The sequence below is a fragment of the Ceratosolen solmsi genome, unplaced genomic scaffold (assembly GCF_000503995.2).
Source record: "Ceratosolen solmsi marchali unplaced genomic scaffold, CerSol_1.0 scaffold11, whole genome shotgun sequence".
Taxonomy (NCBI): Eukaryota; Metazoa; Arthropoda; class Insecta; order Hymenoptera; family Agaonidae; genus Ceratosolen; species Ceratosolen solmsi.
This window is the reverse complement of record NW_011948416.1, coordinates 5,071,454-5,083,742: the sequence shown is the minus strand read 5'-3', so window position 1 is coordinate 5,083,742 and position 12,289 is coordinate 5,071,454. Positions and strand designations below refer to the sequence as shown.

The 12,289-nt window shown below is 43.0% G+C and overlaps 1 protein-coding gene across 1 annotated transcript in view; it reads right to left on the bottom strand.

The window, feature by feature from the left end:
• Positions 1-300: 300 nt before the first annotated feature.
• Positions 301-12,289, bottom strand: part of LOC105359464 (circumsporozoite protein) — a 76,461-nt gene continuing 64,472 nt past the window's right edge. Inside the window, exon 3 of the mRNA XM_011496078.1 lies at positions 301-487. Within this exon, the coding sequence (XP_011494380.1) occupies positions 301-487 (187 nt within the window). The remainder of the gene's footprint in view (positions 488-12,289) is intronic.

Below are 12,289 nucleotides of genomic sequence, written 5' to 3'. Positions count from 1 at the left end.
GAGTAGAGAGAGAGAGAGAGAGAGAGAGAGAGAGAGAGAGAGAGCAAGGCCAGTGCGACAAGATAGCAAAGAAGAAAGGAGAGGGACCCCGCCCTCGCATTCCGCAAGAGTCCGCGCGGCGGCCGTACGTACGTTTTCACTTGTAACGGCTAGATGCGCTTACGTGGGTGCGCGATCTAGTCCTCGATTTCCGAGATCAACTCTTGCCAGGATGCGCGTCGCTATTATACGCAACGAGAGAGATTGGGGAGATTGGGGAGAATCGATTGATTAATGCCCTCGCACAATTAGCGTTATTTATTACACGCAAGTGTTGGGGTTCGGGTTGGGGTTGGGGTTGGGGTTGGGGTTGGGGTTGGGGTTGGGGTTGGGGTTGGGGTTGGGGTTGGGGTTGGGGTTGGGGTTGGGGTTGGGGTTGGGGTTGGGGTTGGGGTGGGGGGGGGGGTGGTGGTAGAGAGCGAGGTTTGGCTGAGCATAGCCCAAGCAACTAGAGCGAAACCGCGTATATCAATAAGCATCTTATTTCTTTCTTACGATTCAATTACCGGCAAACGATATCGAGCAGCGGCTAGATGAGTGGGTGGATGGACATTGCGCTTAAAGGAAGGCAAGGATCCGCGGGTTCGTTCTACTTTTGCGCACTATGCGCGCGTGCCGATAAAGCGACGAAAAACCGGCGCGGCTCCGCCGACTCGGACTGTCATCGGCGGTAATATATAATGCATTGTGAAAGTATGAGAGATTTTTCGCCAAGCCTTACGACTATCGCTTAATCATAATCTTTTATAGGAACGAGAAGAGAAACAAGAAAGTCCGCGAATCGCCATGAAAAACCGTACCCACGTACTCTCGAGCGGGTCAAACATAATCCACGGAGGGAGGATTCTACGCGTTTTCATTGGGCTCCGCTTGGATATGTTGAATCTGATAAGAGAAGCGTGTACGAGGAGCGTTTTTATCGCGCATCGTTGTAACAGGACCTCGGAATGGTGCGTAATCAGGTTGGAGTTAAGGATCGTTAATACGCGGTGCTAGCACGGTCTCAAAGTCCTCGTCCCATCGCGATCCTACATCGACGCATTCCGGTCCCGTTGCTTTTGACGAGGAAAAACGCACGTCCTCCCACGGGCACAGACGTCCTTCGTGTCCGGGGGCCCGATCTCCGCCCCGGTAACGAGCCCCACGTCCGACCGCGTGAATTATAACGCCCGCGAACCTCGGGTGTCGCCCGCGACTGATCGACTCGGCCTCCCCACCCGGGGCACTTTGCAGCCGATCGAGCGAGCGCGAGCTGGTAATGGCCGAGGGTGTGGTGCGCGATCCTTCCTTTCGCCTCCGAGGAAAATAGGAGCGCACGATTTTTTTGCCGCGGCCCGGCCCGATGCCGCTAGCCGATATATCTCATTGTTCCCAATGCCTATTTGGCTTTAATTTAGTCCGCGCGCGAGGGTAATGAAATAATACGCGGGTGATCGTTAATTGTCGACTGCCGCGATAACGCTGTCCGCCCCGGCCCCGTATTCCCTCTCGGGAAAGGGTGACACGTAGCGACGGCGATCGCCGCCACTCCTATCGCCACTCAATAAACGCATAAAATGATGTTTAATTAACAAATGGCGCTCGCGATTCCGAGATTAGCTCGAATCAAGGGCGCCAGGATTAATTTGATAATCGTGGCGCTTTTTCACCATCCTTTCTCCCCGAAGCATTTGGCTAAGACGAGAATCATCGCACTAATCCGTCGCTTCCTTACCTGCCACGTGACCTACCACCTACCTCCCACTAACAACGCCAAGAGCCCGATACACTTATTTTGATATTCCAATGCCATCGTCCACAGTCGAATAGTTTTATGATTTATGCTCTCGGATATATTGTAGGCGATTCGACGATAGATAAATAAGGATTTCACGCTGAGATCGTAGAAATAACGAAACGATGTAGAATATGGCGATGAAGAATAATTTGCTTCGATGAGGGAGCACGGGATAATTGCAGGGGACTGCGTTGTGCTCGCCGAGGAACAATGAGAATTCATGGATCATCGTCGATGCCGACAAGCGCTTAAATGCCACACCACTTTCCTTACATTCGCTAAACGATCGCGATCGAGCCTAGACTGCCCCCTTCCGATGACTCAATCAATCAATCCGTTCGCCCGTTAAAAAGTCAGGGTATTCGTGTCGAGGCTTAGGAGGACCAAAGAGGGTAGAGCACGGAGGACGGATCACGATGAGGAAGTTCCTCGTTAGGTAGGGAACGGTAGCTCGAGCGAGTTAGCGGATTAGCGCTCCACACGAGCCTTCGTTTCTCGACTCGAGATCTACGAGCGCATCGCCCGCGACCTTCTTAAGGTCACGCGCCAATGGCTAATGAATGCTTTGCCGCATTGGAGGTTTAAGACGGGGGATGCCGATATTCGAGTTGGAGTCCGAGTTATAGACTCGCGACCTACGTTTATTGCCGTTTGCACGTTTATCGCGGGCCCGATGCCGCGGTTTGATCGCTACGCCGATGTTGCGTCGGCTTAAGCGATTCCGCATTTTATTTCGATTGGGACGCTCGTTCTCCTAACGCCTCTTCCCTACCCCCACTTCCCGTCTCTCTCAATTTTAAAACCTTCGACTTACTCACTCACATTTTTCACGTACTTTTGATTTTACATTTTACATTATTGGCCAATTTATATGTACTATTACAATGTCGTTTAAAACGAAATAAAGAAAAACAGGTAGGAAAAGGAAAAACGAAAAATAATGCGTTCACACATTGAATTAATGTACACCTGCACGTTCAGAAAGCCTCCCCCTCCCCCCTTCGTTCGCGATATATATTACATAATAGAATGCTTACCTCGTTGCAGCTCCTCGCTTAATTATTAGATAATCGCTTTATCGTTAACTGCAAATGCGTGCGCACAAGCTCGAATGGATCACGTGATAAAGCACATTGTAAGGACATTGTCGCTCAGCCCTTCAGTCCTGGCTCGTTAATGCAACGAAGGCGCTTCCCACACCGACGATTTCCCAAAATTTTCTTCCCCAACCGATGACGCGCGAATGCCAATTTTTCGCACGACTACGGCCTACGGGATTTTCCACTTCCGATCTCGTGATCCCCGTGATCCTTCGTTTTTCCCTCCTTGGCGGTGCTCCGTGACGCGCGCACGTTTCTCATTCGCCCGTTCGCTAATCATCTCGTCCTCGCTTCTTAGACACAGCGTCGCTCTTCTCGCCCCTAGTCGCCGTCTCGCGTAATTTCCATAATGCCATTTCCGCACCGGGCAGTCGCAACATTCCCGCGAGTAGGAGGAGACCGAGTTGTTCGGAACGTCCGAGTTGCGATTATTCACGTTTGGGATGAGCAACCGATGATGTCGAGTGCTCTCTTATGATAACCATCTCTCGTTAATTATTAACGGTTATTCAAAGTACGAGCTGCTTTCAGATGCAATTAAAGTGCGCGCGCGCGCGACACACACAAAACCTATTCGCATTGGCACTAATTTGTCTTAATGATTAATGCATTAAAAAGTGTGATTATATTTTAACAATGCAATTCGAATGAATAATTGCGAATAAAATGAATAATAACGGCGATTGGACGTTAAGAGACTGGCATACATAGGCTCTATACTGTTATATCATAAATTCGCTATCGCAATAATAAAACTGAGCGTTATGACTATCGAAACTACGCATGATCCATTGGGAGCCGCAAATTTTATAGCAGAATTTTTCTAATTAAATTTTCCAGTACGGCACAGCCACATTCCGCCGGCCCTTTCGTATCGCTTGCAATTCTAAATCAACAGTGCTCGAGCGTAACGTATTTTTGAATTCTTTATTTCAGCTAATAAACGCTCAAGCGTTTCTAAACTCTTAATACAAAAAATACGAACGTGGCTCGCCCTAGGCTACTTCTGAAAAAAGAAAAGACGAAGAAGAAGAAGAAGAAGAAGAAGAAGAAGAAGAAGAAGAAGAAGAAGAAGAAGAAATGAAAAAAAAGAGATGCGCGATGCCGATGACGACGATGATGAAGAGGACAAACAAAGTGAAAGAACCGCAACGTGCGGGTGCGCTCCGAAAAATTCCACGGCAAAAATCGATATAATATTGTCGAGTGGTAGCTACGTAAAAGTCACATACGCAATGACGGTCCGACCAATTGCGACAAGAAAAATTAATTACATTGCCGGGGAGGAAGGAGGCATCGCGCAACTTTTCAGCCTCGTCGCACCTAAAGCCAGCCCAGCCATAATAAATGTACCCCCACGCGAGAATCACGTTTACACGGCAACAATTTATCGCTACGCAGGGATTAATTGCTCATCCCGATATTCTACACCCTCCCCTTATCAGCCCGGCCCTTATCAACCAAATCAAGATCCGAGCCAATACAATAATTCAGCCGGGGCTGCCCTTGTAAATAAAAGTCGGTCCGCCGCGGCCGGCAAACAATAGACACGTTTTCCGCGTCCTTGTCTTATACGGCTACTGATATATTTCAAGATCTAACCCGGCAGATTGACCGGTAGCAATAAAAGCCCGACCGCTTGGTATTCCCGATAGGTAGGCATAAATAGCCGAGTCCTCGAGCCAGGACAAGTGATTACCGCGCGTGACGGAATGTCTGCCAGCCGGGGAGATTAATCGACCCATCTGCATACGCATTATGGGCTGCTAATATTGTTGTTCTTGTTGCTGTCATTGTTATTATTATTATCAGTTATTGTTATTATTATTATCAGTTATTATTATTATTATTATTATTATTATTATTATTATGATTATTATTATCAGTTATTGTTGTTGTTATTATTAGTTATTGTTCTTTTTATGATTATTTTTGGACGGTGAGAATGCGAATCTGCGCGTCTGCGCGAGCGAGAATTAGGTGAGATGAAAATTGCTTGAAAATGTCATAATGCCACGCCATGCCCGAACGAGCACTCGATTTCCAACGACTTTCGTACGTTTCGTCAAGATATTTTCCATTTTTTTCAATTATCATTTTTCTTTTTTTTCTTTTTTTATCTCATATCTTGTATCGTCATTATTTTCTATGTAGGAGAAAGATAGAACTTTGGAGGCTCTTTATTGTCTTAAAAATACTTACGATATTACTCGCGACATTGGCCGTTACATTATTAAGCCAACCTTAATCACACGACGTAGGCACATTATAGCGAATTATCGAGCATAGATTTCAATAATTCTACAATAATTTCATAAATAATTGTTACATTTGTCTCCAAGGATAATTATTGTTAACGAATGGATGCTCTCGTCGCCTTGAAAAATCGACGTGTCCGACGCTTACTTAAGAATCCAAAGAGTCTCATTCGATACGCCAAATGGCAAGCAATTTCAGTTGTATTTTGCAGAATCGTAATTTAATCGTACAAAATAATTTACGACATTCCACTCTTATCTCACGATGGTGTCGAATTATTATAAATCTGAACTATAACTTTGTCAATTAATATCCCAAATGAAGTATTTAAAAAAGGCGTATACGCATAATGAGGAGACAAGCTAAACGGCCAACATATAAGTCTGTATAATTGTAAAGTCGATAAATTCTCGGCTCCATTCAATATAGCAAAGATAATTAAGTCACGCAGATTAAGATGGACGGGTGAGGTCGTTAGGGGGGGGGGGGGGGGGGGGGGGGGGTTTAGAGGAAAAACCAGAAACTAAAAGACCTTTAAGCAGATCAAGAGGAAGTTGCGAGGATACTATGATATTAAATTTCAAAGAGTCTGACTAATAAGAAATAATTCGAACCAACTTGCTTTAACATTGAAGAAACGTCATTCCCATGCCAATGAAGCGACCAACTTTCTTACAATATTAATTATTCTTAAATTATTAAATCGCATAATTATTGCGATAGGAGCACAATGGTTTATAGCATCGTTAAGAGGGAAACAATGCCCGCCGATTTTTTTTTCGAATTACTCGGGTATAAATTTTATTTCCACCTCGGAAACGTGAAATTGATCGTTCGATAATTTACGAGAGTCCCCGATCGTCATAATAACGGTTTCGGTGAGAATAATAAATCCGGTGATTCGCAAATCGGCAACGATAGCCGCCCGACACATCGCAATAATGTCGCGAGTCGCGGAATCCCGTGTCTTTGGCTGATATTTGTGCTTTAGAAACGACATTTCACTCACCCAGCCACGAGCAATTTTCTATTTTCTTACTGAAAAAAACTATGGCGAGGCTTTCTCCCCTTCCATCTGTCTCCGCGTAACCGCGTAAACATTACGCGCCTAATGAAGACGGGGGAAGGGAGGGTAACAATGAGATCGCTTTACTTGTTTTTTTTGTCTTTCCGTTGCACGTGTATTCCGGTTTCGCAAAAGCGCTTCTCTCTCGAGTCCGATAAGCTCGCGCGATTCGCGAAGCTCCTCGCGATATTCTCTATCGCGATGGTAGAACTAGTTTGTGTACCACAAGAAGACCCAATGGAATAATGTGCGTCACGCACTTATTGTACGCCTCACTTTTTCTATTCCCGTCCAATGGCTTATGCGAAACTCGTTCGCGTTCGCTCCGTTTTCTCTCATCATCATCGTCATCATCATCATCATCATCATCATCGTCGTCTTCGTCATAATCATCATCATCATCATCATTTTCTTCTTCTTCTCCTCCTCCACCTACGCCTCCATTTCCTTCTTCTTCATCATCATTCTTCTTCTTCTTCTCCTTCTTCTCCGTCTTCTTCTTCTTCTTCTTCTTCTTCTTCTTCTTCTTCTTCTTCTTCTTCTTCATGTTCATTTCGACGGTATTGCAAGATATCTGCGATACTTCTTTGGCTCCGACGTAACGTTGTGACACTTTAATTTGCATATTTGACTGATAGTAGTAAGAGGGTATCCGTTAATAACTATTACTACGCACTTTAAGAAGAATTGACGTATTTAATAATAATTCAGCGATGGTATTTGCCTCGGTTCTTGCTTCTTTTTATACGTTTCAGCGCTTTCGCATTATACGAATGATTTGGAATTATGGTAAGAGCGGTGCCTTGTAATGACGTTCCAAATATTTTATATTACATATTTCCGACACTTTACCAATAATAAATCCACAAAGTCAACAAGTTATATTTAGTTTTATTCTAATTGAAATATTTTAACTGTAATATAATAATGCTAATTTGATGTAAGAGAAACTGGAGGTATCGGTGATTATTACCTCGACGTTATCGCGTACGATTATCGACTAAATCGTACCTTTATCCTAATAAATAAAGGACAATATTATTGTCAACGAACGCAATAAAAGTGCGCTATAAAAGTCTATCGTCATACTGATTTATAAAGAGTATAGAGTAAAGTTCAGCAGATGTTAGCTCGATAATATCGAGTCACCGTATTCTCAAAACTTGTAACTTTTCGCCCAATTAATCAATCGATTTTCAAACTTGTCGTATTATTTATTCATTCGGCTCGAAGTTCAATTCAACGGCAATCGATTGCCGATCGAACGTCAAAAAATTCAAGTCAAGTCCCGTATAATCTCTAGCTCCGCAAAACAAAGCATCGAAAAGTATCATCCGAGCAATTTCCATAGAGTTATGCCGGCAAAGGGCGTAGGTTTTCCTACGGGAATCCATGTACTTATCGTACACGTTGTTTCTATTGTTCGAACGGCCGGCATCTATTTCCGCGGGCATTGTCCTTCTAAACTCGTAACAGTAAATGCTGCCAGCATCGTAAGAGGGAGGGGCGGGACAAGATGGAATATATGCGCGTTGTACACCAGGTGTCGCGGCAACGTATGTAAAGTAAGTCGAACGAAAGTTACTACAACTGTTGCTGCGTCCGAGTCACGTGAAAATTGCCGGACACAATGGACCGGGAAAAGTATCGCCCTCGCCCCACACTGGGAATACGAGCGTGAGGGTTGGGGGCGTTGAGGTGGTGAGGGCGGGGAGAGGGAGGGGGTGTGAGGAGGAGGAGGAGGAGGAGAGAAGTTAGCGAGAGTCCGCATTATCCAATCGCAGGCCCTTAAACGGGATTCGTTAATGGATTAACGGAGGAAGTGTACACGGTGGCAATTAAACGCGACTCGCGTGACTCACTACCGTAGCACATAATCCGTATGTACTCGCGCAGCTGCTGTGCGTTTTGCGCTCTTACCGATTGTCTATTACGGCTTATCGATAAAGGAGAAAGATACGAGGCGAAAGAGAAAGGGGCCTGGCCGAGAAGAAAAAGCCGACGGTCGTCGCCTTTGTAGCGCCGAACTTTCCTTCGGAAACCGCTCTCTCTCTCTCTCTCTCTCTCTCTCTCTCTCTCTCTCTCTCTCTTTCTCATTTTTCTATCGTTGCATTTGTAATTCGCATTTCATTAGCAACCCTTAAGATAACAATGCTCGCGCGCATCGAAAACTAAGCGACCGAGACATTCCGATATGCTTTAGGTACGTGAAAAACGACACTTTTCGCCTTGCGATAGCCAAGTAGACAATTTACGACCCGAGCACATGGATTTTCATGGCATTCGAAAAATTTGTTCTCTTTTTTTATTCTTTTTTAATATTGTTTTATCGGGTCGCTGACGCTATAACGTCCTCGGGTTAATCCATTTATCATGTTGACAATAAAAAAAAAAAAAAAAAAAAAACAATGTATTTACGGGCTACAATGTATATTTATTAAAGTTTATTAGTTATTACTGATACTGTAGACCCATTAACGTTCAGTTCTATATAGATGCTCAACATTTTCAATAAATATTATCGTTACATTATCAGCCTAATAATATATAATAAACGCATTCAATTCCTTTAATTTCCTTGCATTTCCTCATATTAATTTCTAGAATATAAGGAATAATTTTCCCCATAACAAATATGCAATGTACCGTTAAAACTTTCGCTACCTCTATGATAGATATATTAAATCTTTACATGTTATATAAAAGTGACGAAAATTTTTTGGATAATCATAATAATCACGCTATTAATATTTTACTACATTAAAGCACTTGCGCATTTGCAATAAAATATGCTCATTAACAAATTATTATTATTATACAAAGTCAAAAGTATATATAATCATACATCATGCATGTGTATATAATTGTCTGCACTTGTGTTCATATACAGAATTTTGTGCGCGCGTGTACGTGTACGTGTGTGTGTGTGTGTGTGTGTGTGTGTGTGTGTATGGTACGTTTTTAAATGATGAATTTATTATATTTTATAATAGAGGATGAAAAATTTATTCATTAATTCATTATAACAATAAAAAAATATTGGTACTAATAATATCAAACTTCTTTAAAATAAGAAAGGAGAAAATAATTCATAATTTATGCACGAAAAAAAAAGTTGGCTGACACTTGATTTTTATTCCAGAAAAAGTGTACAATAAATTATAATTCTAAATTCACATGGTACCGAATAAATTGTTGCTGCTCGTAATTTATGCTGAGTTTCTAAAAAGTAAAAGGAATATTATAAGAAAAATGAGTTCGTAATCGATTGGCCTTAAAGTATGGAATTAACTTTTAATTCCTTTTATTAGAACTAATAGAATGCCAATCAAAAATTTTGTAATCGTAAGGATAATATTTGTTAAATTAGTTATTTCACATAATGCTATATAATCGTTATAATCGTTATCTCTCGATGAATAATCTATTTAAATTCTTGATTATACATTAATAAACGTTTTGATATAATGAGCATTTTTGAGTTGCCGAATCTTAACAGAAACATTAAATTAGACGAATAGCAGAAAAAATTATAGAATTTAAAATATTACTTGATGACTCGATTTTTTTACTTATATGATAAATAAGTTTTAATGATAAATTTTAATGTGACTGGCATGTGCAAGGATTCGTATGTTTGTTAATAAAAATAAAACCATAGGCTTAAAGTCTTGAGTTAATAATTTGATTTCAGAGGGGAGGAGAACAATCAGTGATTAGTGAATTAAGTTTAATCTAACGATGAGCCATCATTTATTTATATTAGTCGATGTTCTACTATCTGGTTTGTCATCTTGTGTTTAGATCTCGTCAAATATGTGATATTTTCATATATATATATATATATATATATATATATATATATATATGTATGAACGTCGGTAGCTTTATAAATTCAAATGTAAATTAAATTTATAAATCATAAGCTTTGATGTTTTATAAATCTCAATGAATTATAAAATATTTAAATGGGTGATGATAATAAGCTCATCCTTCAAGTGTCATTCCAAGTGGATAAATCTCAGCTCGTTATTTCGAGCGATGCAATTTCATTAATTTAATAACGCTTGATATAAGCGGCATACGCTCTCTCACTCACCCCCCCCCCCCCCACCCCCCCCCCCCCCCCCCCCCCCCCCCTTCCACCCCCCTCCACCCCCCTCCACCCCTAAAAGTGCCGTGCACCTGAGTTTTCATCGCATGAAACTTGCTGTACTCGGGATTCGCTTGCTTGTCATGAAAATCGGCGACGCCTCGACTCTTTGATAGTGTCGTATCTTGAGCACTTTCCCCTCTCCCCTTCCTACCAATTCCGATAACCATAACAATATAGTAGTGGACCGTACTTTTTAAAACGCGATTCAAAATATATTTCACATATATTTTAGTCTTCGTGCATTAGTTTGCATTCGAAATCATGAAATTTCAGTAGCAAAGCAACGTAAATGACGGTTTCTCGCTACTATATTAACGAGCTCGTTGACACTTTGCAAGCTCCATTAAAATTCTCCAAGCACCGTAAAATGGGGCCTATCGGAATACAATGGAAAATACTTCCTAAAACAATAATAAGTCATGGATAGTCATGCAAGATTAGCGAAGCTCAGTAAATCCTTCCTCCATTATCATAAACAAATACAAATTGCGATTAATACAGACGAAGGCTCATCGCTGATAGAGTTTTAATGCCGAGCTTTAAAAAGCTCTTCTCGCTATAATAGACGTCGTGAATTACGTAAGAGATCTTTCCCGGGAGTCCCAAAACCGACTCAACTCCATCCCCGTTTAGTTACTGCAAACGGCCTCTCGAGGATCCCGCTAAGACGTCGAGTCAGAGCCGCCTCGCGTACATCGAGCTGGAGCGATCGGACAGGGCGGACAGGTACCTCTGACACTGGGGACTTGTTGAATTCGGTGAGCCGAGTACTGAACTCGCTTCCCCCCCCCACCCTCTTCCACCAATTAACGGATCGGTTAACGTCAGATAGGGCGCCGGTGTTTAATACGCACGCGGGCTTCCGCGATTCAGGCGGCCTCTATCACCTCGACCCGGGCCGCGGCAGCTTTTCTTAATGCATCGATTGGAGGTGCGATTGGCTTCTTGCCTCGTTCATCCTAGGGCGCGACCAACTCTGCCGCGGCGACGCTGTGCACCCGTGACCCCACGAGCCGCGAATACCATCAGCACTGAACTTGCCTGATTGAGATAATGTCAGAGCCGAGACGCTTTCCTGCATCCACTGCGCAACAACGACCAGGCGGCAACGACTCGGTACATTTTGCGCTTCGCAGCGTTACCTCAAATTGGGTGAGAGAGATAGAGAGAGAGAGATAGAGTGATGGAGACAGAGAGAGAGAGAGAGAGAGAGAGTGAGATGAAGGAAGAGTGAGATTGATATAGAGAATCAGACAGACAGACAGAGACAGAGAGATAGAGATATAGATATAGAGATATAGATAGAAAGATAGAGATATAGATAGAAAGATAGAGATATAGATAGAAAGATAGAGATATAGATAGAGAGATAGATAGATAGATGATAGATAGAGAGATAGATAGATAGAGATAGAGAGAGATAGAGAGAGAGAGATAGAGTGATGGAGACAGAGAGAGAGAGAGAGAGAGAGAGTGAGATGAAGGAAGAGTGAGATTGATATAGAGAATCAGACAGACAGACAGAGACAGAGAGATGGGGATAAGATCGGTTGGAGGTCGGCTTCGGCACTCTTATGCTTATCTAAGCGCTCGTTAATTCGGCGTCCCGGTGTCCGCGCCGTTGTTTATCAATCGACCGTCGTTTCTCCGTTATACTCTCCCGGCTCCTAATTATCGTCCACGCGGGTGTGGAGGCGACGATAGGGCCGATCGCGGAATCCTCGTCTCTTTCCGGAACGTTCTCTTTTACCTCGCCCCTCTCCCTGGCCCCGCTGTCCCTTTTGTGCTCCCTCGATTATCTCCACAGACGGGTAACCTCAGTCACGGGGAAAGTGCGCGACTCACTTGCCGCGGCGCTTTATAGATTGCCTTGGCGAGATATAAATCCGATT